We start from the raw sequence: 26,922 nt of genomic DNA, 5'->3' as shown, positions 1-26,922 counted from the left end.
ATGCTGGGCTTGATGGACCCTTGGTCTGACCCAGTATGGCATGTTCTTAGCATTGTGCTTTAAACTGTCTTCCCGTTAACGCACCTCCTTACATTGCTGAGGAATAGCTAATGCCTTCTTTTACTTGGGATTTGCATAGACCTGTGCTAATCTTAGTGCAGGTTGTTAAGTCTGTTTTAACATGCATGTTTTAGGAGTTAAAACCCCTGTTATATACCAGAATTAGCTTTAGCTTTCTTCTGCATGCTAACACAGGAGTAAAAACCTGTGCTAACGTTAGTGCCCCAGAGTGAGGGGAGGGAGAGAGGGAGAGGCTGCATCTGGAGAGAAGGGGGCAAAGCACGTGTCGTCCAGATAAGAGGTGGCAAGAGACACCGTTGGTTCCGCGGCAGCAACATGGATTACACGGGCAGGAGGCAGTACCAAGCAGTGCCAGGACCAGGTTTCCAACTCTCACCCCTTCCTCAGCCCTCCTATTCCTCCCACCTCTCGTTCTTTCACCAGCCCCTCCCATTCCCCCTCTGTCTCTCACGCCAGCGTCCCTGTTGTCAAATTTTAGCTCCCTCTTCCCTGTCATGCCTTACCTCCATCACTCTCTCTTGTCCCGATGCATATCCCTTACCCATTCTCTTTGCTCCTGAGTCCTCACTTTTCTATGTCCATACTGCCCCCTCTTTTCTGAATCTCCACTCCACGCCTCGCTCTCAAATCCCAACAGTCCTCCAGTTCCTGAGTCCCTCTTCTCCCTCTTCTCCCCCTCCACCAACTCAATCCTAGAATCTCCCCACTCTCTGCCTGTCTCCTCCAGCTCCCCTTAACCGAGTTTCCTCTCACTGACTACCCACCCTGTTCCCTCCCCCCCTCTCTACCTACACTCCTTCTGCCTGCTTCCCAGGCCTCTCTAACTCAGCTTGGCCAGCAGAAGCAGGGGATGGGCGATGGCCTGCTTAAGTCTGTTTGAACCATGCAGGAGGTGCAGGTTAGATTGAAGCACCCCACTGCCTGCCGCATATCCCTTCTGACTAGGGAGGGAGGGAGTTAGGGGGACAACAGCTCTGCTGCCATGTTAGGCCCCAGTCGCTTGAAACCTCTGGGGGGTGAGCAGGGAGCAGCAGCAGCAGTTTTTTTTTTCAGCAGGCCTTGCTGGAGGGCAGTGACTTTCTTCGGGAGTGAAGAGCAGTGGCTACCTTTTTTTTTTTTTCCTTCCGCTGAGCTTGGGCCACATGTCAAGCACCAACCCCTCCCCCTCCCCTTTCCTCTCTTAAAGAAGGCAGCCGGAGACCGTCTCTGCCTCTGTGTGGAAGGCAGGTGGGGCAGGGCCTTAAAGTGGACACACGCTGACAGAATCCGGCTGCCTTCCTTAGGATTCTCTCCTCGTCTTCCTGCTTTGAGTCTTGAGACCAGCCCCAACTTTTAAACAAAGGTCAGCAGGGAGGACAGGGGGTGGGGATTAAGGGGACTGTCTTCTGCTGGGTGGCTGACCGGGAGGGAAAAAGAGAGGCAGGGAACATTTTTCTTTCGTTGTCTCCATTCTGCCGTTACCGCCGCCCCGCGGAGCAGCCCAGATTCTGCTGCGGACTGGTGCCGCCCCGCGGGCCGGTGGTTGGGAAACAATGCTCCAGAGGACAGCGGTAGGAATAAGACTGAGGATTTGCAATATTGCAAGCCATGCACCCTTCACTCCCAGGAGGGTAGAGGCAAATGGCGAGGTGATAAGATGACAAGAAGGGGCAGATAAAGGAAACACCACTTTATTTTATTTATTTATTTAACACTTTTTTATACCGACCTTCATAGTAATAACCATATCGGATCGGTTTACATATAACAAGGGTATAACTGAAGCAAAACATAAAGTAGATAACAATAGAGGTGAATAAGGCAAAGTTACATTTAACAAGGAGTAAAAACTTGGACGCTTGATAGCTGGAAGAAGGTAAAGGCAGGAAGTAATTGTAACATAATACAGAAAGAATATGGGTTACAGCTTAAGGTGCTTTAACCTGGAAGTGCCTGAGTCCATCGTTCGAAGGATAGAAGACCATTCGTCCATGTGAGCATAATGACGACTAGTGATTGTCTGGAGGATCAGAGAAGGCTTGATGAAAGAGCCACGTCTTGAGTTTCTTCCTGAACGTAATGAGGCAGGGTTCTAATCTGAGGCTTGACGGGATGTTATTCCAAATAGATGGACCTGCTATTGAAAAAGCTCGGTCTTTTGTCGAGGAAAGGCGTGTGGCCTTAGTTGGGGGGAAATTCAGAGTGCCTTTGTGAATATCTCTAATTGGTCTGTTGGAGGAGTATAGTTTAAAGGGGATTTCAAGGTCGAGTTGGAGTTGATGATGGATAGATTTGTGTATTAGGGTGATTGATTTGTAAAGGATTCTAAAATACACTGGTAACCAATGTAGATTTCTGAGGATGGGTGAAATGTGATCGCCGCGGCTTGTGTTGGTCAGTAATCTTGCTGCGGCATTTTGTATCATCTGCAGTGGTTTGGTGGTAGATTTGGGGAGGCCAAGGAGTAGGGCACTGCAGTAGTCTATCTTGGCAAATAGCAGCGCTTGGAGGACTGTCCTGAAGTCTTGGAAAAATAGTAGTGGTTTGAGTCGTCTTAGAACCTGGAGTCTAAAAAAGCAGTCTTTAGATGTGGTGTTGACCATTTTCTTTAGGTTTAGTCGATTATCAAGAAGAACCCCAAGGTCTCTCACATGCTTATGGGTGATGTAGGGGTTGTGAGGGGATGATGATGGAATATTTTCTTCGTTTGAAGAGATGAGAAGGAGCTCCGTCTTCGAGGCATTAAGGACCAAATTTAATTTATTGAGGAGGCTGGTGATAGATAAAAGGCAGTTATTCCAGTGGTTGAGCGCTTTTGAGATAGATTCTGTAATAGGGATTAGAATCTGCACATCGTCTGCGTACAGATAATGAATTAAATTAAGATCAGTTAGCAATTGGCAGAGGGGGAGGAGGTAAATATTAAAAAGGGTTGGAGATAAGGAGGATCCTTGTGGTACCCCAAGGGTTGATTTTGTTAAGGGCGATTCTTGATTATTAATTTTAACTTTGAAAGATCTGTTGCAGAGGAAAGACTTGAACCAACTGTGGGCTGATCCGGAGATACCGATATCTGTTAGGCGATCCAGAAGGATGGCGTGGTTGACGGTGTCAAATGCCGCCGAAATGTCTAACAAGACTAATAAAAAGGAGTAGCCTTTGTCTAGACCCATTATGATATGATCTGTAAGTGAAATGAGGAGGGTTTCCGTGCTGCGTGATTTGCGGAAGCCGTATTGTGAAGGGTGAAGGATATTGTGGTATTCTAGGAACTCTGAGAGCTGGGTGTTTACCAGCTTCTCCGTTAGTTTAGCTAAGAAAGGGAGATTGGAGATGGGTCTGAAATTGGCTGGTTCATTAGGGTCTAAATTGTGTTTTTTTAGGAGGGGTTTGAGTTCCGCTGTTTTTAGACTGTCGGGGTAACTCCCTTGAGTTAAAAGGCAATTTATGATACTTGTCAGAGGTCCTGAGATTGTGTTTGGAATGAGGAGCAAGAGTTTCGATGGTATGTTGTCTGCTGGATGGCTAGATGGTTTCTGTCTTTTTAATAGGGATTCAATCTCTTTGTTGGATATTGCTTCGAAGCTGTTGAGCTTTGCTCCAATGGAGGATTGAAGATTCTCGTCTGAGGTGAGAGGTATAGTATTTGGAGGTAGAAGGGCGAGTGTATTCAGGATCTTCTGTTGAAAAAATGAAGCAAGTTCATTAGCCTTGGATAGAGCTTGTTCGTTTGGAATAGACGGAGGGGTTGATTTCGTGATTTGAGTGACGTATGAGAGCAGGGCCTGAGCATCATACTGGAGATGATGTATTTTGTTGGCATAGAATTCCCTTTTTGTTAGTAGAATAGAGGTCCTGTAGTGATGTAAAAAGCCTTTGTACGTTGACAGAGTAGCTGTGTTAGGGGTTTTACGCCATTTATTTTCCTTGTGACGAAGCTCCTGTTTCATCTGTTTTAGTTTAGGGGTGAACCAGGGTTGATTTCCTTTTTTTGTAGGATTGATTGTTTTGGAAACTATTGGGCACCATTTGTTAGCCACTGTTTCTGTGATCTTGTGCCATGAAGATAGGGCTGCATCAGGATTGGACAGGTTTAGGTTCATGAGTTCCTTGGAGAGCTGATCACTAAGTATATCGGAAGGGCATGATTTCCTAAATTGAATGGTAGAAAGGTGAGGAGAGGTGTGTGTCTGTTTATCTATGGAGAAGGAGGATTCTATCAGGAAATGGTCTGACCAGGGGATTGGTGTGCAAGAGGGTTCTGATGTGCAAGAAAAATTAGAGTTGATGAAAATTAGGTCCAGGGTGTGCCCTGCTTTATGTGTAGGGCTATTAATGATCTGCGTGAATCCCATAGCACTGAGGATGGTGAGGAGCGCTTCACAGTTTGAGGAGCGAGGTATGGTGTCAGTGTGAAGGTTGAAATCACCTAAGATCATAGTTGGGAGGTCTAAGTTTATATGTTTCACGATGGACTCTGTGAGTGATGAGGGGTCTGTTTCTAGAACTCCAGGAGGAGCATATACAAGCAGAATTTGTAGCTGTTTTGACCTGACTAGACCTAATTCCAATTTGGACTTGGTCTTGATAGTGTGTGAGGAAAGCTTGAGTTCTTTCTTGGTAGCTAGAAGAAGGCCGCCTCCTCTTTTTTTGTGTCTGTGGAAGGTGAAGAAGTCATATACATGAATAGGAAGCTGGTTGATTAGGGCTATATCAGCATTTTTTAGCCAGGTTTCTGTGATTGCACAGATATCTGGTTTTGTATCCTGGAGGTAGTCGTTGAGGATGTGTGTCTTTTTAGTTAGAGATTGTGCATTGAAAAGGGTTACGGAGAGAAGTGTAAGGCCTAGTAGTTGGTTCAATGGTGAGGTCATGATTGGTATAATTCTTTTTTGTATGATGTTGGTGGAGTTGATTATGGAGATTCTCCTTCGGTATTGAATGATTGGGATGTTGTAGGTATGCATGAGGAAAGGAAAGGGGTTCTGGAAGATAATTAGGATCTGATAATTTATAAGACTTTTTATCACACTCTGTGCCTATGGGGAAACAGCTCAGTAAATCAAGCCCCTGCTGGCGCTGCAAACTGTAGTGTAGCCAAGTTGGTACCAGCAAACTAAATCTGCTCAGAAACCAACCACGTTGACACCAGTAGATTGGCGATAGCCAGGCACAGTCTAGCAAAGTCTTGGGACCTCTGTGAAGATGTTCATTTAGGGAACAGATTTGCTGGGTTTTTGCGGTAGTTCAAACTGTCTCTCTAAGCGTGGGGGGGCAGGGGGGCTGCTGGGTATTTATATTAAGTGTGGGAACTTGTCTGCTCATCTATCTGGGACGTGGATAAGAAGTGCTGTTCTGCGAGCAGTCAGGCTTCTCCTGCTGGCATCTGGAATATATAACCTTAATGGCCTAGACTAGAATAATTGGCTGGGCGAACAGATCTTTATCTATCAGATACTATTTTACGATGGCTGGATGTTCGGTCTTAGAAAGAACATAAATCCCTTCCTGCCAAAGTGAGTTAAAAACTTGACTGCCACGAGCAAAAATGAAATGAGGCTCTTGACCAAGGACCAGATGTAAATGGTTTACCCTGCTTTGGGATTACAGCGAAAATGTTTAGTACATCTGGTGCTAAGGCAGTAATATAATCTCTCTGTAATAAGCAACACTCTTTTTTTTTCACTGTCACAGTGGACAGGCACGCTGGCAGACCCCATTCTCTAGAGATCATGAGGTGTGTTTTATGATATGGTAGGAGTGGAAGATCCTCAAGGAACTCTGTGGATGAGCAGCATGGGAAGACAGAGAAAAGTATTCAGAGATCCCCATCGCATGGATATAAAGTGGCAGCTGGTTGGGGAGGGCAGGTGGCTTCCTAGGGGGAACCTCTTATCCTGGGCCTGTTTACTAAAGGAGTTCTCCAATTTTTGTGTCTGGGCAGAAAAGTGCTTTGAACTTCCATGTATCGTCATTTTAATGCAAATAACAATGTGCTTTTTATTAAGCTTTATCAATTATGTTGGGTGGGCTTGCTTGTTTGTTTTTTGAAATAATGAGATTGATTTGTTGCCGAAATTCTCAAAGGTTGGAAGACTTTTCATTCCAGGATTGGGGAGATTCTACTCTTGAAGTGGAAGATCATTGTTCTGGTTTTATCTGCTTTTTTGCCTCTAGGCCACCTCAGGATATCAGTCTAGAAGAGTTTGATGACGAGGATCTGTCAGAAATCACAGATGACTGCGGAATTGGTCTTAACTATGACTCTGATCATTATGAGAAGGTAAATATCCAGGAAGTGATTGATAGCTATGCAATAACAGGTGCTTGCATCAGTTAAAATAAGCAATTCTTTTAAATAAGATCCTTTTAGGTAGTCCGTATTTCTGTCCATTCATGTGAATTCAGTGTCGTAGCATTCATTACCTATACCATAAGTGCAGTAGACACTCTGAAGAGTTGAGTTATGTACTTTCTCCATATGCCCTCAAGACTAAAATTCCTTAAAGGGCTGTTAAGAAATCTTGGTTGATTGCTAATAAAACAAAGAAGAGGGGCACCATCCTATAAATTCACTAATTCATTAGGAGTTTTGTTTTTTTTCTTACATTCAGTGCCTATAGGAAATGCTTTGATGAATAAGGCCCTTAGTGTGTTTCTTTTCTGGCCTGGGTTTTGTGCTCTGCTGATGTCTCTCCCATACTTCTTTCCCTCATAACCCTAGCTCTTTGTTTGGCTCTTATCTGGTCCTTTGCTCAGCTTCTCTCTCCCCTGTACTGCTTCCGCTTGACCCAGGGTCTTTGTTCTGTTGCTGTCTATGCTGATGCCTCTCCTGTATTCCCCAGCCATTTATTCTGCATCTGCTGATATCTCTTCGGTGCTCCCGCCTCCCATCCTTGACTTCTTTGCCCCTGCTAACGTCCCTTGTGCTTCTTCCCTCGGCAGGATTACTTGGTTCTGGAACGGTGTGAGAAGCCTCATCCTATCTGCACCTTCCAGGATGATTTCCAGGAATTTGAAATGATAGATGACAATGATGATGAGGAAGAGGATGATGAGGGCAATGAGATGGAAGCTCCGCCTTCGCCCTCAGTCTCTCCCATCCCATCTCCCTCCTGTGAAGAGACGCAGAAAATCCGTCCAACAACTCTAAATCTGACTGCACCAGGATCCCAGGTGATACTCAAGAATGTATATGTATAGAGCCAGACAGTCTGTGAATGAGAGAGAGAGAGAACGTGTATTAGCAGCTGCTTGTGCAAGACAGTGTGTTAAGGGACTCACTTGTGTGTTTGGCTGGATGTGAGAGAAATGGTATGTTTAGACATAGACTGTATGCTAAAGCATTGTGTGAGGAAGTATATGTTAGACACATTGTGTGTGTGTGTGTGTGTGTGTGTGTGTAAGAGACAAAAAGTGTGTGTCAGAGACTGTGCATGTCTTTGCATGTTAGATGTGACAGAAAGCAGAGACGGGCCTGGTGAAGAGAGACGGAGAGAAGAGGGAATGGAGAAATAGATTGGGTTGGAGAAAAAGAGAAAGGCATGAAAGAAGAATAATGAGGCGAGAGGGAATTTGGGGAAAAGAGAAAAATTAGGGAGTTACATTTTTTTTTAAAGAGGAGGTTTAATCTTTCTGCTTTGCCCTTGTTTATAACATTATGGTCCTCTCAGTGGGGGTGTGTAGAAGAGTGTTAATCCCTCATGTGGTACAGATTCTCAATCTCAGCCAAAGGCTAAGAGGGGGACCTGTCTTCAGCCCATGACTCACTCAGCCCTTATATTTCATCTGAGTCAAAAAGAGGCTGAGAAGTGATTTGAGAAAAAGGAGGGAAGAGATACAGGGAGCTGAGAAGAAGTCAGAGTAGATTAGAGAGAAATTGATGGCGTGAGGGAGAAACACCGGGACAGACACAGTCTGATGAGAGAGAGGAACCTACAGATGGCTGAAACAAATGGAATAAGATTGCCCAAAAGAAAAGAAGAAAGGGCTTAAGTTAAATGAGAAAAGAGAAAATCAAGGAATGGACAAACAGTAGGAGATGAGTGCAAAAGACAGCAGCCAGGAAGCAGGGCTGGAATAAACAGCGCGTACCTTTTATAACCAGAGACACATGCAGGCTGAAAAAGTGACTTTATTTTTTTACAAACAATATTGTGTCACTAGGGTGGCCAACCTTTCAAGTTAATGAAGAACATTTTGGAACCTGTGGAGATCTGTCGTGAGGCTCCACGAAAAAGCAGGGAATTGGATGAAAAGCTTTTGCAGGGCCAAGCTAAGGATTTGGTCTTTTCTTTTTACCAACAGGGGCACCGTTCCTCTGAATGCAGGACAATTGATGCCCTTAGGAATCATTCATGATATCCAAATGAGCTCCAGACTGCAGGAAACGACTTATTTTGCAGCTAAAATGTTTAAAGGCTTTGAAGAGGAGAGCCTACAAATCCTTTATAAATTGCTTTCATGGCTATGTACTTTTTATTTTGACAATTCTACTTTTGATCTGCAGCACAGGGATGTAGCAACTAAACCTTAAAAAAGTCATATAGACATGCTTAGAAATTCATAGAGAAGTGTGCTTATGAAGCATTGCTCTTCATAGTTACTTGATTGCTATTATATAATTCTTTGCTGGTAATTACATACAACTGGGGTGAAACAACTTTATTAGCTATGAAGCTGTCCAGAAATTTGCTGAGATTGCATCTTGGAGCTAGGCCCACAGACCCCTGGCCTTTTTACATCCTCTCCAAAACCAAATCAAACCAATGCAAATCCTGCAACTGGATATGCTATGACAGCCTCCCAATTACATATTCAATTTATCCAAAGACTAAAACAAACCACAGAGCAAGTTTTAGGTGGCAAAGATGCCAGTCAGAATAAAAGCTGTATTCATCAATGGATTTCTTCCCATTTTATCCTTTATGGCAAAAATGAATCCTTGCAGCCCTGAGTCCATAGTCTAGATTTTGGGTGGCATTCAGCATTTACAACACTCGTGGTTTGCCGAGCTGCTCAGCAGGTCAGTCAAGCACTCTGATGGTTTGCTTAAGGTGTCAGAATCCCCAGCAAATTCAATGAAAATATCCCACAGAATTGTGAGAAGCCTTGGCAAGCCTGGATCTGTCCTTAGTAATGGATTTCTGCCGTAGACATCAATAACATTAACCCTACCTGTGTTTGGTCTACAACGCACTGCAACAACTTCCTGATTACATCCTTAGAAGCATCCGCCTCTAATCATTGGTGTGCAATGATAGGTGAACCGCTGCTGACCTTTTTCAAAACAACGGGGCATCATCGAAGATTAAAGGGTAATAGATTTCACCATCTTCAGAAGTAGGGACGTATCATTCAGAGCAGTGCTATTGGGGGCAATTTTCAAACTGTGTACATTGGGTCAAAGCAAACATGTACTCTTTATCCACAGGTTTTGCATCAGTTTTCCAAGTGAAAGTACACGTGCACTCTTGTGTACAATCTTGTTGTGTGCACAAAGTATGCACAGTTACCTGCAGATGCTGCTTCTGCAGGGAGGTTTTTGCAGGAAAGGTGCATGCCAATATTTGACAATGCTGTCTGTATGCATACTTTTCCTTCCCCTGAACTAAACAAGCCTCCTATCAGTGCAGCTAAAAGTCTGCCTGTTGGGAGTTGAATTTCGAAACCCATTTTACGTTCATAAAACCAAGTTTTTATGTGCATAAAGGACTCCTACAAAATAGATCCAGGCTATCTATGCATAAAAATATGCACATAAGCCCGTTATGCAAATTGCAAGCAAGCATTTGGGGGGTGGTGCTGGAAGTTGCACACATGCTGTAAATTTTAAGCAAGTTAATCTGTGCATGTACCGGGCCAATGACCTGAGCAATAGAAAGGCACATTTATGAGCAGAAATTTGCTCTGAAAATGCTGGCTACATTTTTGCATTTGCAAGTTATGGGCTGACTTTAGTCCTGCTCGCCCAGTTTTAAAATTACGCTCCCTGAGGGCAACTTTCAAGCTATGTGCAAAAGTATAACGTCTGCGGGTCCTTTTCCCAGTGGAATTACCCATGTTCATGGATGTGCGTCACCATGGGTGCACGTGTGTGCTGGCACTGTGCGCAGAGAGGGTCAGCAGTTTTCAAAGAGCCCATCTCCATGCATCCAACACTGTTTTATCCAAGGAAATGCAGTTCAGGGAGCACAAAACAGCCGATTAATGTGGGTAAAATGCTTTTTTCACCCAAGTGCATCACTTTGAAATTTATCCATCCCAGGCATTCTTTTGTGGCATTGGCTACACCACTCAATAAATTCAAAAGTAAGTTGGACAAGATTTTAGAGGGAGTAGAAACTGATAGGTGAGAGGTTATAGGGAAACGTGCCAGCCTGATACTTCTCAACCCATTGCCTTATTTAGGGTTGGAAAAGAATTATTTCCATTGTTGCAGCATTGGGTATGAATTCACACTGCTTTTTGTCTTCCTCTGGAATACCACATAGGTGTGATCGGAAGAACGTTAGACTTATTGACCTCTGGTCTCCTTTCAGCCTAAACCTGCTATGTAATTATGTTTCTGCCATCTTTGGTATGAAGCTAATACCATAGATCAGGGGTGGCCTCCTCCGGTCCTCGAGAGCAACGAGCAGGCCAGGTTTTAAGGATATCCGCAATGAGGGAGATCCAAGATGGCATCTTAGAGGAAAGTTGTGTGGAGCTCCAAACGCTGCATTTCTTTTTTTTTTTTTCCTCTGATCTTTGCTATGCCGCATACAGAGTGGAAGGGAAGGGTAAGGGAAGGCCCCTCAGCATCTTCCCTACCCATTCCGATACAACAGCGCTTCGATGGCTTCTTCACGCCAGCAGACGTTAAATCACCGGGTGAAGCGTTCTCCTGCGCTCATGGACAGTCCAACCTCCTTGAGCCCCAGAGCTCCAGTAACTCCTTCCCCTCCTCTTTGTGCTGCGATTTTGGGACCAGGCTATTTACCACGGCGGCTGGAAGGCAGTCGGATTTTGCAGCAGCTGAGGCCGGCTCCATTTTGTAAAGCCCGAATGTTGAAGAAGGACGCTCTGCAGGTGTTTTGTGTGTCAACAAAGTTCGGCGGTCGAAGCGGGTCAGCAGGATTCTCCTTTTGCCTCCACCCCTGCAGGAAGAGAAGAACCGGTCGGTTTTCATGGTGCCATGACTTCTAACCCCCCTGGAAGATGCGACAAGCGCCATCTTCAGACCTGAACTGGTTAAACCAGCAGAAATTACTTGGATTGAGTTCGGAGTGGCCTTGTTTCTTTAGAAAAATCGATCACCACTTTGGTCTGAGTTACTACGGATATATATCATCGCATACAGGTTTCAGACCTTTTGGTCTCCTCTCAAAATTCATAGTTAGAAGATTTAGATCAAAAGACGAAACAGCTTCAGTGGGTTCAGAATAATTTGGTTCAAGGAGACATTGTTAAAACTAAAAAGCTGGAAAATCTGGAAAATGCTCTCAAATATTTAAATTTGAGAGTTTTTTGAATTTCCCTAGAATGAATCTCATTTCACCGCGAGACCAGTTTAAAAAGTATCTTACTGATGTTCTGAAAATTGCCTCTGAAACATTCCCTCCTATTTCTAAGATTTATTTTACTTCTGTTGGAAAGAAAGAAGATTCTGGTCAGGGTATCAAGCCCTCATTACAGTGCCTTCAGATAGTTCTGCTTTTCTGGAGTTTTCTGGAGATGTCCAGATAATTGCCCGTGGAACTCTTATTAGTTAGTTTCATTTTTCTTTCTGACCGTGATATGATTCTCAGATTATTTCTTTGTAACAGAAAGTTTTTGTATTTTGGTCAAAAGATTTGGATGTACCCAGACATTGCTAGATCTACTCAACAACGGAGAAAAAATGTCTTAGCTTTGAGTTAAGAAGTTAGGCAAATAGGGGCACAGATGATAATACGATATCCCTGTAAATGCATCCTGAAATGTAATAGTGCAAGATATGTACTCTTTGAATCTTTACAGCTGAGAGTATTTTTAGATTCTCATGTGTCTGTAGATGCTGCTTCCTGATGTAGTTATTGAGGAATAGTCTGTTTTTTTTCTTTTCTCTTAGTTTTGCCTTTTACCATTGCCTGTTAAATAATATGCTCCATAGAGCCTTAGATCTCCCATATTACTGGGTACTAGGGCCTAGGGTAACTTTGTTAATTTTCCTTTTTGATTTTGATAATGTAATTTTTTCTTTATTGCTTTTGACCCTTATTTCAGTGACAAGTGTATTGCTGTCTAAATATTTTGATGTTTAATAAAATATAAATAAAAAAAAGGATATCTGCAATGAATATGCATGAGATAAATTTGCATGCACTGCCTCCATTGTATGCAAATCTCTTTCTTGCATATTCATTGTGGATATCCTGTTTGTTGCTCCTGAGGACCAACCTTGCCATAGATCATATCAAAGCTGTTTGAAGTATTTTGTGACTCTGGAGAATTTGTTGGGATGAAGTGGGGGAGAGAGTGTAATAGTTAACATTTTGTCAATTACAAATTCAACTTCTAATTTGTAATCATTAAAATCCTTTAAACTGACCCTATCCCTAGTGCACTGGGCAGGGTGAGGAATATCGCTGAGGTGGGCATGAGGTGACAGACAGTATCTCTAAAATGTGAATAAGAGAAGGAGTGGAGTGGAGCATCTTTCTGAGCTGAGGATGGGACGAGGAGACTCTTTGAGCTGTGGATTGGACAAGGCATGGCCTGAATAGGACAAGCATGTCAGCAGTAAGCATGGGATGGGAAGGGGCATATCACTTTAAGATGAGAGCAACATTGGAGTGTGTCCCTCTGAGCTGACAACAGGAGGGGGGATCTCTCTAATCTGAGAAATGCTGAGAATGGACTGAGGATTGTCTGTGAGCTGAAAACGGGATAGGGAGTGGCATCACATGAGACTGGGGTGAAGAGCGATTCCAAATTTAGAATGGGATGAGGAGCCTCTCTCCAAGCTGAGAATGGAACGAGTTGTCTAATGAAGATTGTCTTGATGACTTTCCCTAGGATACGCTGAATAACAATGGCGGATTTGTCCCTCAGAGAGCGACCTGGCAGGAAACGCTCCTTCACTCTTCATCATCCTCTTCTTCCTCACATAATGGTGAGTACTCTGGGTCGTGGGATTCCAGCTGGACAGTAGGAGAGGAAGAGAGAGTGGACCATTACTCACTCATTGCTTCAAAAACCAAGACAAAGAACAGAACAATTGAACTGACAAATGAGTCATGGGCCAGAAAGACTAAAGGAACAGATTAGAGCAGAGGATCCCAAACCTGTCCTGGGGGACTCCCAGCCTCTCAGGTTTTCAGGACATCCACCATGAATATGCATTAGGTAAAATTTGCATGCCATGGAGGCAGGGCATGCAAATTTGTCATGCATATTCATGGTGGATATCCTGAAAACCTGACTGGTTGGAGGTCCTCCAGGACAGGTTTGCAACCTCTGGTTTAGAGAACAGTGAGCTGGAGTCTAGGGGTTTTTACTAGGTCCCATCAAAAAACAAGCATTGAAGTATGAGAATGAACTGAAGGGCAAGTCATTGAGGGGATATTCCAGCATCCAGGTGTCCATTTACCTTGCCCCAAATAATGGCATGGATGAAAGATGTATGGTCATTCCAAGGTTTTCCATGCCCTTTGCTAGTATTGTAGCCTACTGGGGAAGGTACAAGAGGTCACAGCATGAGGCGCCATGGTGCTAGACTCAGGTACAACATAAAAAATATTTATTTATGGAAAATGTGATAGATGCATGGGATGTCCTCCTGGTGTAGGTGGATGAAAGAAAACCAATAATGGAATTCAAAGAAGCAAGGGACACACACACACACACACACACACACGATCTTTGGTTGCTAAGACGTGAAGGGAATGCCATAGATTGTGTAGGATCTACGGCATTGCAGCAGGTGGACATCTGTTGTCATATTCTTTGTATCTATGTAATAGGCTTTTTTATAGCCTGGGTCACTGTGAGGGCAATTCTGAATAGGCAGCATGCTTTGCAATATCCATCCGCATTTATAGCCTGTACCCATTGCAGCCAGTTTTTAGTGGCGGATTTATTATTTTGCTCTGTTGGTGCTACTGCACCCCCCATTCCCCACCCTCCAGAAGGTCAGACTACAGGGAGCAAAACATCTAAGGCACAGACCCCCAGTTTCCTGCAGCAGTATTCAGAAAATTCTGAAGCATATTGACAAACATTTCCTTCTTTTATATCACACTATATAAAAAAAAGGTTTTCCAAACTTGCTAGTGTCTGTAGAATTTATTTTGTTTTCATTACATGAGGAAAAAGGATCTCAAGTTATCGGGGATAGGGTAAGGAGAAGGAAAGGATAAGAGGACTGGGGATGGGGAGAGGAGAGTGAGAAGAGAAACTGGGATGGGGAAGGTCAAAGAAGAGGAGAGGAAGATAAGTGGGAGAAGACTGGGGGGAGGGGGAATCGGAGAAGGAAGGATCGGGGATTAGGAGCTGGAAGGAGGAAGTCCAGGATCGGGAAAAGGGAGTTTTCAGGATATTGGAAATAGAATCCGAGAATTCAGATTTCAGTGGGGGAAGAGGGAGGGTCCCTGCCATGCTCCGGTCCTGCTCCCAGCCCCTCTCCTCATCTCCTGTTAGCCTCCTCACAATGACCCCTTTGCAGCTGGATCAGGAAGCAGAGAGCTGTTCTCTGACGAGTGAGATTCCGCACAGCTGGAAGGCAGCAATTCTTCAGCCAGATGTTTGCTGCTGACAAATCCAGGCCTGCCAACTTTCAAACCACCTGCACTGTTTCTCTTCGAAAAGCAGTAGTCACATAGAGATCAATATTCAGTGGCCGCAGTGCGGCTAAAGATAACCTTTACCCGGTTATCTTTATATACTCAGTGGAACTTCTCTGGTTAAAAGGTGCTACAGAATATCCACCCAAATCTAACAGGTCCAAATTTAACTAGCTAGATTTACAAGCTTTGTCAGTCAGCTCTGAAAATGAGCGCTAGCCAATTAAGTAAAACCAAACCAACCAACCTTAAACTCTGCAGTCCCCCTTCCATCCTTGCATTTACAGAAGGAAGTGCTGTGGCCCTGAAGACCTCCCCCCCCCAAACCTCTTCTTTGTTTAAAAAGTACTGCAGCTCAAAGACCCCTTTCCCTTCCTCAGTTCTTTAAAAAAAAAAAAAGTGTTGAAATCCCATGTCCCAGAAGTCTAACCCAAGTCGGGTGAGAGGAGGACATAGCCTTACCTCTCCCCTTCTCAACTGAATAACAAGTGCCGGTAGCACTGAAAACCTACCAGCACTTAGTGTTCATTTATTCATTGCACTGTCAGAAAGGAACCAATCCCTGTTCAGTACTCAGTTTTTTTTTGGTTTTTTTTTTTTTAATATACAAGTTGGGAGAGAGGGAGAGGAGATTAGGGAACAGGAGACTTTTATTTATTTATTTTTTTAATGTCAATAGGGAGTGTGGCTGGCCAGACTTAGGACTGCTTTTTCAGCACTTAGATTTGTCTTGCCTAGGTGGCTAGTGCTGAAAATCAGTGCTAGCCGCTTAACTTTCTCCACCCCTGGCCCAGCCCTGCTCCCAGGCCAGCCAGAAATTGGCTAAATGTAGCCTCCTATTGAAATTTAGGAGGCTACATTTAGCCTGTTAGCTCTGCCAGTTTTTAAAGGCAATGATTTAGCTGGCTATGGAAGGACTTAGCTGGTTAGATCCTTTTGAATACTGACCTCAGGGTATGCATGCTGAAAGCGCCTCCATACTTTACAACTGCTGTTTTTGTGGGAAGCCAAGCAGGGGCAAAACAGCATTCGCATACTTGTAAATCAAATGTACTTCCCTTCGCTAAGCACACCTATGGGAATACCTCTAACAGGCCTAAACCTACGTACGCTGTGGAAGCCCACCCACACGCTTTTAGCTGAGCAGAAGAAGGCTAAATGGCTTTGTAGATTCCCCTTTCTGTTTGTATATTAATATACATGAGATAAGCAGACTGAGTGCACCCTGAGATATTGTATCCATGTGAGAGCATGCCTGGAAGGCCCAGGCTGATTTGGGTTTGAGGCCCTGTCTGTATTCTTGGAAGGGACAGCTGGCCGGAGCCTGAGTCACTGGATCTATAGGGTAACCTCTCTGGCAGAAACAGGCTGGTTAGGATTTACATCAGTTCAAGCCTCGAATTTTTAAAGGTATGCAGTTGTCCATCCAAATATACAGTTATTTGTGTAATTTTAAATGCACAAAAGTGGTCTGAATTTTCAAAGATCTCACGATATCATTATGGGAGCATGCCTGGAAGAAAGAAGCTGGTAGGTGCCTAGGTCACGATCTATATGGTGGCATATCTGGGAGGCTCAGGCTGGTTGGGGCATGGGTCACTACCATATCTGTAGCATGCCTGGGAGGGGCGCATGGTTTAGAGGCCTACATCATTGTATTCATATGGGAGCACACCTGGGAGGGACATCAGGTTGAGGCCTGGGTCACTAAATTCCTGTGGCATCATTCTTGGAAGGGCAAATCTATGGATTTCTGTATTTTGCTTATCTTGAGATTTAAAAAGCAAGCATTCAATAAAGAGAGTGAGAGGAATGCCCTAAAAAAGACCATTTCAAAATATAACATTTCCTGGATTCTTCACTATAAAGAAATCATTACTTTTGATTAACAAACTTCAGTTTTCCGTAACAGCTTGACATTGTACATGGACTTAAATGATGGGTTTCATGAAGAAACCCACATGGGTGGTTGTTCGCATCAAATCCAGATGCATCTTGTTACAGTCTACAACTCAAACTTCTTAAATATATTTGAAGTTGTCACACACTGGGGTCCAAATAGCAAAGGCATTCCTCTCCTGCTCCCTTACACTCCTAAGCCCCTCTCTTCCCCAGTGTTTGAAATTGACAGGGGAACCATTTTTTCATCTTCCCTTTGTTTCTTTCTTATTCCTTTCTCCTAGTCTTCCTTGCATTGCTTTCATTCTTTTATTTGTTCTAGAATTTTATGAATTTTCTTCATTCTTTCTTTGTTCTATTTCTATTTATTCCTGCATTTTTTCTATTTGCTATGCTTTACTGTTGTGCTATTTGTTTCTCTTTCTCTGTTTTTCTCTTCCTCGTTCTTTATTTTCCTTTGTTTCCTTCTTTCACTATTGCCCCATTTTAAAATCTTTTCTTTGGGCATCTCCATGTTTATCTCCCTTTTTACCATTACTGTATTTCCTCCTTTCTCGTTCTCTTCTCTTTATACAGTCATTTTCCTCCACTTTTTTCTCTCCTATTTTCTGTCTCCTCTTTCTTCTCTGTTTTTTTTTGTCCCTCACCTCTCCCTCTCCCTTCCCTGAGAACATAGGTGTTGACTCCGAGGGGTTGGATGTCCAGAGAGGGGATGGCTGCTGGAGAAAAAGTTGGGTCTGTAAATCTGGAAGCTCCTGGTCAAATGTGGTCATTTCCTGTTGTTCTACCCACACTGAGATCTTCAAGTCTTCATTCTACACTCCCTGTGTTTTACGCCACAGTCCCACTTTCCAGTTTTACATACTCTAATTAATCTGTATTTCTCATGACCTGCTCATATGGACCCCTTCCAGTTTTATGCACTGGATGCTAGGCAAGGTTTGATAACTTTTATTGGATCAACAATGGTGGTGTTGTACGTGAGCTTTCAAGGCTAGACAGGCCCCTTCTTCAGAGACCTTCTCTTCTCTCATAAATTCATGAACAGCATCATCTTTGGGTAAGTCTTACATTGACCCAATAGAATGGATCACAACCTGCGGAGAATCTAGTTTTATCCAGGGCCTATATGGCTACTAGTCTTGCACAGTTCAGGTCTTCTGTTCTTTGTGACATAGCCCCTCAGTGGAACTTTCCAGCCTTATACACTTCTCAGACTTTCCCACCAAGTATATCCCCATTTCTAACAGTTGTATTGCTAAGGATCCTATCCCCAGTCATACCCTTCCAATTCTACCTCTTTAGTGGGCAAACTTCTGTACTACTTCTGTTCTTTGCAGACACACCCTTCTCTGGCTGCTCAATGCAGGGAATTTTCCCAGTGCATAGTCCTTTCTCTACTGCACTGGGAAATTTCTATGCTTTCTTTCTAATTTTGTGAAACTTCAGTGTACTCCTATTTCAAGCACTCCAGCAGGCAATATTTTCAAAGATGGCTCTCCTAATGTCTGAACTAAGTGATGTTAAAAGTCTTGGCACACAAAGTCAACACTTGAGTTACAGGAAAATCTCCATTAACCAATGTTTATTTTGAAAAGAGAGTAGTAGAGATCAAGGAATATGACTTGAAAATCTTCAGGTTGTGGTAATATTGCTGGTGCTTGTGTGACATGAGATCAGCAATCAAATTACTTGTTTTCCTCTTTTCCTTGGTGCTCAGTGCTCTCTGGCACTGAGAATCATCTGACTGTATACAATGCTCTCCTGGGGCAGAACCAGAAGAGAGACCCACCCCTTCTGGAGGTCTAACCATGCTCTTTGTTTTCTATTTCTCAGGGCATTTCTCCCCATCTCATTCTTGTGTCCAAGATGGAACCCACTCAGAAAGTCAGAAAGCTCTGGCGCTGAATACTGGATCAAATGCCAAAGGGGATGCAGGGCAGACCCTGGCACCACTAAAACCCATCTTCTTTCACTTGGAAAGCAACAGACATGGTTCCTTAGAACAGAGTAACCAAGAGCAAGAGAGTGCTGGGGAAGATTATAATATGAATATCATCTCTTCACCATCCTCACCACATTCCCCATCTCATCCCAGCCAGGTGTCTCCTAAACCATGTCTCTTTCCAACAGGGTCTTTCACTCACCATAACATGTCTACCAGATCTGAAGTCATCAAGGATCTCCAGCACACTGATGCCCACCATGTGCCACCAGACCCAGCCCAACTTGAAACTTCTGAAAGACAAACAGAGCGAGATCATGCCTGCAATACAAAGGAGAACTTGAGGAAGCAAACAAAAGAAAATCATGCAACAAATCCGCAAGCCTCAGAAAGTAATGTGGGTCTGGATCACAATCTCTGTAAAAACTCTGACACTAGCTCTCCTGTGGGCCTTGTATGTCAGAGAAGTTCTTCTCTGTCTGAGGAAGAGCCTGAGATACAACTTGGAGGAAGTTCTGAACACAGCAAAGTAAAAATGCTCTTGGAGAAGAATACTGAAGAAAGTTCATCACAGAGGGGATATATGTGCCTACAAGGGCTTACAGAGGAGTTTAGTTCAGAAGGAGAAGTACCTCACTTTAGTGGAGGTGCCAGTATGCGTGGACATCCCTCAGGTTCTTCCAATGATACCTCTTCTCCTTCTTCTGATCCAGGCATTGAGGCAGATCTCACCAGCAGAAATTCCAAACGGTTCTTGCCATCCTGCCATCACAGTGAAGACCTGAGCTCTCCTGGTTCTGATTCAGACATAGAGGGAGAAATTGAGGCTGCATTTGCCAGCAGTGACCATTTGGTAAGCAATATGATATCGTCAATCTCTGAGACAGAGCTAGACCTCAGCAGTGACAGCAGCAGTGGACGGTCTTCTCATCTCACTAACTCTATTGAGGAGGCCAGTTCTCCAACATCTGAACCAGAACTGGAAGCTGAGCTGGAGGCTGAAGGTTTCATATGTATCAAAGACTCATTGCTTTTGGCAAACTGCAAAGATAAAGAAAATTCAGATATGGAAGGGGAGGTCCCAGAGATTGGTATTGCAGATATAAGTATGGTGAAAAGAGACAGTTTGTCGGAAATAAAAATTGAGGATTACTACAACAGTATGAACGCCGATGATGCTTCGATGCCAATTGATCAAACGGACACATCTGTTCCCTGCCCACTAGATGTGAAAATAGATCCAGATCACAGCCTGGAGAGCATCCGCAGGTCTTTCTACCTTCCCATTGGGCCCAAACTCATGCCAGATGTGGATGATGATGGAAACAGTGAATATGATTCTGATTCAGAGTCAGAGGCAGACTTGAGTGAGGACTCAGACTCACCGTGGCTACTTAGCAATCTGGTCAACAAGATGATTTCAGAGGGTTCTTATCCCATTAAGTGTCCGGATGAATGCTTTCAGCAGTCCAACTCTCTTTGTGACACCATATCACCTGCTTCAGACTTGGAGACAGAAATTATCACTGAAGACCTGGATCAGGATCCAGACCTGAGAGATTCACCAGTAAATGAAGAGGCACCCATCTCAGTATGCCAGGATTATATCAAGGAATCAGGATGCTGTCACAGCATAGAGCTAGTAGATATGGAGACTCTTCGTAGCTCTATCCAGACAGCAGATAATGACAATCTAACTTGTATAGATCCCATAGTGAAGTTACCCACTCCCACTGATGATCAAGAGCCCTATTTGTACATGAGCAATCCAACCCATGACACCATCATACCTGTGTTTTCTGAACTCTCCATCTCTGACAAGTCTGGTGACTCAAGAGGACTAGTGAACTTTGGGTGTTGTACTGAGCCTGTCAAGAATTTTTCCTTCAGGAGTATGATGTCCAGCACAGAAAGTTTAGAGATCAAGTCCAGAGAACCTGCTGCCCAGGTACAACCAACACATGGTGCAGATGAGTGGACCATTGATAAAGATCTTGACTCTGGTATTCTGGAAGACAATGACTTTATAGATGACATGCGGATAGAAACTGTAGGCCGAGAAATGGCCAAATCTCAACTGACTCTTGATGTTTCCACAGCTAAAACAAACAGGTGTTTCAATTTGACCTATTCAACTGATGAAGATGATGTCCCCTACTTTGGTAGCCTTAAGAACTCTCCATTTGATGAGAACTGTTTGAATGATCCTCATAACTTTGAAGAGGACTTGCAAGATCTGCCCCCACCCATCATGCTGGGATCTAGGCAGCTGGATGAGTCCCTGGCATATGACTCCATCAAGTATACACTGGTAGTAGATGAGAACACACAGCTAGAGCTCGTGAGCCTGAAAAGATGCACATCAGTGCTGAGTGATGACAGTGAGATTTTACCAGCCTGTGACTTCGAGGAGGATGAGTTTGGGGAGGGTGTAGATGTGCAAGATGGGCGATCCTCATCAGAAGACTCTTCCCCAGAGGCCAACATGCAGTTCTCCAAGAAATTCCTCAATGTATTTGTTAACAGTACATCCCGATCATCCAGTAAGTTTCAATTCTAACATTCTCTCATATAATTATGACCTCTTATTTTTGTGCCAATAAGGTGAACATGTCTCATTTAAATGTAATAGTCTGTGACTACTGACATCTTGGAAAAAGCAGGGACTTGCACTAACAGCTGTAAGATGTAGCAGTGGTTAAGATTGATAGAAATGGGGTCAATGCAATAACATGTGGGTTAAAACCATGTGCTGAAATTCTTAATGCAAAAGTTAACATTTTTTAACTCCTGATACAGTAAAATAATGTTATGCTAATGCACTGACTGGAAAATGTGCACACAAACCCGAGTTAAAAATGTTTGCTCAGCACAGGCTGACCGCACTTTTTAAACTCTGGAAACGGAAGAGTCGGACGTGATTTCTGTGAGCAAAACTTGGGTTTTATGCACACAAAACTTATGTGCACAAAACATGATTTGTACGCATAAACTATTTGTACGCAGAAACTATTGTTTTGTGCATGTAATTCTTATTTATGCACTGAAAACATGCTTTGTGTGTGCAAAGCATGTTTTGGATGCATAAATCCCAATTACACGTCTCAATACCAGAACTTCAGCTTCTGCTATAGATTGACACAAGCACTGGAAACTTTACTCCACCTCTGACCAGGAGTAAAATTTCCAACACTAGGAAAACCTGAGTTAAACCAGCGCTCCTCTCTGCATTTGGAGGGGTAATTGTTAATGTCTTCATTTGATTGGGATTTGCATGCAAAGGCGCTATGCAGGATGCAGTTTTACACACACATTTTTTGTACACAAAACTCCTTGCTGCATCTGGAATAACATTTGCACACACACACACAATGTGCATACAACTGCTGGTAAAACTGTGCGCTATGTCTTGCACACCTTATTACATCAGCCTCAATATTAGGAAAACCTATGCGGCTAACTCTGGTCGGGCTGTAGGCTGTCCTAAAGTTAGCCGGTTAGATATACCCGGCTAACTTTAAGATAGCCGGGTATATTCAGCAGCACAACCATCACTGAATATACCCTGCTAGTCAGCTGGATATGTTTATCCAGCTAACTAGCCAAGCCGCAGAGCAGCTGAAAATGGACCCCTATATGTTTTATAAATGAAACCTTTGCACTTCTGTAGTGAGGTTCTTCTGTACCTGCCAGGCCACATCTGCTGTGCTCACTGAACAGAATCCTGCTACCACACAGTGCAAGGTGCTGTGCCACTGAGGGACTCTGTCAGGAAGTGACGTCATTAAACAATGCCTACTCTGATATCTCATGATGTCAACTTTGCACTTGGTTGCAGGTTACTTTTCTGATCAAAGTTCAGGCCGTGCAGGCAAATCCATCTCTTACATATTTATTGTGGGTCTCCGGAAAACCAGGCCTGTTTGTGGCTCTTGAGGACCGGAGTTGGCCATCCCTGGTCTAGAGTAATGGGTCTAAAGTACATGAAATATAATTTTAGATTGTTTGGACATCTCATGATCTTTGAAAATCGATTTTAAGTCAGTTTTCAAAGTATTAGAAAGAAAGATCAGCTAACAAGTTGCAAGTGATGCCTTTTTATTGGACTAAAGTATTACAGGTGTTCAATGTATGTCATCAGAGGGTCAGAATTTTGAACTGACCTCATGAATGGAGCATAATGTTCTGGAGCTAGGCACAGACCTATTAAGTTAATTCAATATAACCCCCGTTCCACTTGGGGTCACCTTCCTAACCTTGGGGAGCATTGAGATCACTCCCCAAAGTGGAGGATCAAGTTTCTGGGGCCGTGAGTTGGGGGCAGGATAACCTGCAGGGCCAGTACTGGGCAGAGGGCACTCCACATACACAAACAAATATCCAGCCAAAAGTTGTGCTCCAAAATAAAAAGAGTTTACTGTAGATTCTTCAGAATAAAACACATTGACAAGCACCCAGGGCAGGGGCGGCTCAAAGCAGTCTGCTGCCTGAGGCGAGGGGAAAAGAAAACGCCCCCCCCCTCCCGAAAGCAGGGTGCAGGTCAAATCACCAAGAGAGTGGGAGGTGAGGGAAATGGATCCCCGTTAGAGTCTAGCCCTTCTGGTGATTTGAAATGCAGGAGAAGAGGGGAGACGGGCGTCAGGGCTCCCAGAGGAGTGGCAGATAGCGTGCTATTGATATTTCCAGGAAGTTGGTAACCTTGTCACGCTCCCAGGAACTCTACCACCTGCCTCCCATCTTCCACAACATGTGAGCCCTGGGGAGGTGGGAGAGGGTGAATGGTTTGTGTATGAAGCCTTCTCTCCAGGCCGGTGCAAGGGTATTGGCCACTTAGGCAAATTTTACAGCCTTGTGCCCAGTCCCCTCCTCTCCCTGGCCCTCCCACACACAATTACAAATAACGCATTTATAATAACAAATTTAACATGAAATACAGTCTTTTGAGGTGAAAAATCACTTACGTCAGGTATATTATATTTACATGCACTGTTGCGCTGTCAACCAGAAAATCCTGCAAAAAAACCCAAGACACTTGCAACACATATGGTATTAGGCCTATTATAAAGTGTGAGCTTGGCCCTCAGAAAGCCATAAGTAAACTGAATTACAAATTATAATATAGTATATTTTTATAGTATACCAAAACAGCACTAACTGCCAGCACTTAAAAACAGTATCAACCCTACCCATTAATACAACACTGCAAATATTACACCAGGTACTAAAACACTAATACACCTCCTATTAGGAAACAAAACAAGCTAGGCTGCTATAGATCCCTTCACAGAAGCTAGATACTAACAGAATACCTCACCATGGTTTCACGTGCAGAACACAGTCAGACACCATATATAGAATAAAGAGACCATAAATAGAAACATCCAGAGAAAAACTGAACTGGAAACTGCAACAAGCCAGACTGTATGCAGTGCAACAATGGAAAAACCGAATCATCACCATTCCTCATAAAACAAATACAATCACAATGATGTTTTATATCTTTTATTAAAAATATACTAAGAAAATGAATATTTCAAAACAGCTAACAAATACAACATTCAGTAAACTCACATAAAAATTGTTAAAACATTGCCAAAAAATCAATAAAATATTTAAAAACAGCAGACACATCAAACACCCAATAATTACAACTAATAAGGATAAAATAAATGTCTCACTCTCCATACCTGTGAACGTTTGATTTCTAGTGGAGGAGTGGGAGGACAGGAGCTGCACACAAACTTTGTCCTCTGTTTCATTAACACACACACACACACTTGCTCACACTCTCTCATGCTCACACACACGTTCTCTCCCCTCGGGAATGCACCTCCACCTATAGCCCATGCAGTTGACAGGACTCCTCTTTCCCCCTGGGATTTGGGCAGAGGCTGCTCCTGCTTTCTTCAGGCCACAAGGGCCAAGGCTGCTTCTGCTCCTTCTGGCTACAGTGATTGTGCCTCCTTCTTTCCACCCACGTGGGCCCATGCGACAGCTTCCTATGCTGAGCCCACAAGGGTGGGAAGTACAGGGAGCTGCAATCGTCACAATCCTGCGCCCACTGTACCACTCCAGCCACCTACTTCTACTGGCCTGCACGCTTTCTCATTCACATCCCCAGAATACATGTTTGCTCCTCTACTCTTCCCACCACTCATTCACCCCTTCCCCCCTCTCTCTCTTCCCCCTTCCTCACCCCTTCTCACTCTCATCTCACTCCTTCTCTCTTAAGCAATCCCCTTCCTTGCCTTTCACTCACTCATCTTCCATTCCCTTCTGTTTCTATCCCCTCCCTTTCACTCATTTAGCTAAGCTCAGCTCCCTTTCTCTTCCCTTCCTTCCCCTGTCACTGAGTGTTATGGTTATTGGTGTTTGGGTGGATCCTTGGACACCGTGACAGCTGACCACGCCCACGGGGGGCAGTCCCGTGAGGGACCACGTTGTCAGGCTAGACTCTGGACACACAAACACAGATTGAATCTTTATTTTACAGTTTTGGAAACCACCAGAGGTGGCAGTAGTGAGTAGTAGATGTTGAGCCCGGCTGGACAAGTATCCCACAGGACGCTGGAACAGCGGATCCTCTGCTTGGCTGTGCTGTAGTGGAAAGAGACTGAGAATTATGAGTACACAGTGAGACATACACAGAGTCCCAGGTAGAAAAGGTGAAGCTCTGAGACAGGGAGAGCAGGCCCTCAAGGAGCGAGTACCTTATCCCTTAGAGCAGGGAGACTCAGTGGTATTGTACTCACACAGCGGTTCCACTAGACGAGAGGTCTGGCACTGGAACAGAGGGCAGGCCCTCGAGGAACGAGTACCTGATCCCTTAGAGCAGGGAGACTCAGTGGTATTGTACTCACACAGCGGTTCCACTAGACGAGAGGTCTGGCACTGGAACAGAGGGCAGGCCCTCGAGGAGCGAGTACCTGGTTCCAGGGAAGCAATAACTGTGGAATAGATGGTAGTTGTACTCACCTGAGGCAACCACCTCTCCCTGCCTCATGGTAAAACTGCCCCTGATCCAGTGGTAAAGGTCATCAACCTTACATTTCACTCTTTAAACAACCAGAAATTTCTTCTTAATACTCACCACTTTTCTTCTTTTAATAACAGTTACTTCTTCTGGTGCTACAATATATCCTCTTAATGTAGCCTCTTCTAGTTCCTCACTCTCCCCCCAGGCCTATCATGGTGCATTTTCCTTTCCATTATTATAATTGTTACTCATCCCGTCCTGTTCAGCTCAAGGAAGAAATTCTTCTGCTGCAGCTGCCGCAGGATCCTCCGAGCCCCAAGGCAAGTTCCCTCTGGTACAGTTTGTCATCCTGGGCCCGATAAGTTCTTACCCCAGTTAAGCACAAGTTTCTTCAGCTTTCCAAACCAAACTTTACAACACTTTAGCTCTTCCTTCAGGCTTCCTGAGATTTGGGGACAAAATCTCCGCCCCACTCCTGCTACTCCCTTCCCTAACCCTGGGAGAGGATCACAGCTCCAACTTGTCTCTGGGCTTCCAAATCTGGAGCAGCCCTAGACGCGGTAGAGTCAGGGCTTTTATCACTTTTCCTGTTGCCCGAGCCCCTAAGGGCTGTACCCCACTGTCAGTCAAGAAGGCGTGTTGCACCCTCTGACCAAGAGATGACCTGCAAGCACTGGAACATTCTCACTCTGCTTCCACTGCAAACATTTGCCCCTTAAACTTCCTGTGCACCCTTTACAGCTTCTTCCCAGACCATTCAGATTTCCCATAAGGGGAGAATATCCACTTTACCATAAATCTTTTAGTAGTTTAAAATGCTGTACACTCTCTGGCCTAGGGGTGCCACACCAATAAGAAGGCATTGCTTGCAAACTTGTTTGTTTGATTTTCTTTTCCCACATTTTGAAAACTGACTTCCCTCTTTCTTATGTAAATGATTTGCGTATCTGAGCTCCAGAAGACATTTTCAGTGTGAAGTTTGGACAGGTGGAGGGATGAACATGCAAACCCCTGTCCTCAAGGGTTGCACAGAGATCTGGGAGCAGGGTAATCGAGCTATATGAATGGGTTCTAGACTAAATGTTCGCAATTGGAATATCTTTGCCAATATCCTGCAAAGTAGACCAGGGCTGGGCATCATCCTGTGCCAGAAGCATTTGTCTTATGTTTTAATGTTTGAACTAATGTGTTCAGTGCCTTTTAATTAGCATAATTTGTACATACAGCAAGAATCACAT

General features: G+C 44.0%; 1 protein-coding gene across 3 annotated transcripts in view; it reads left to right on the top strand.

The window, feature by feature from the left end:
* The window catches only part of LOC115098963 (C-Jun-amino-terminal kinase-interacting protein 2-like), a 53,008-nt gene that overhangs the window by 5,597 nt on the left and 20,489 nt on the right, over window positions 1–26,922 (top strand). For all 3 annotated transcript variants that reach the window (XR_003858655.1, XM_029616154.1, XM_029616155.1), the window contains exons 2-5: window positions 6,238–6,343; window positions 7,006–7,236; window positions 13,099–13,195; window positions 18,600–21,251. Coding sequence is in view for 2 of the 3 variants with exons in the window: in XM_029616154.1 (XP_029472014.1) it covers window positions 6,238–6,343; window positions 7,006–7,236; window positions 13,099–13,195; window positions 18,600–21,251 (3,086 nt within the window). In the remaining variant the exon portion in view is untranslated. The remainder of the gene's footprint in view (window positions 1–6,237; window positions 6,344–7,005; window positions 7,237–13,098; window positions 13,196–18,599; window positions 21,252–26,922) is intronic.

This window comes from Rhinatrema bivittatum, chromosome 9, assembly GCF_901001135.1.
Source record: "Rhinatrema bivittatum chromosome 9, aRhiBiv1.1, whole genome shotgun sequence".
In the NCBI taxonomy this organism is placed as follows: Eukaryota; Metazoa; Chordata; class Amphibia; order Gymnophiona; family Rhinatrematidae; genus Rhinatrema; species Rhinatrema bivittatum.
The sequence above is the reverse complement of the archived record's forward strand: the minus strand, read 5'-3'. Positions and strand labels throughout refer to the sequence as shown.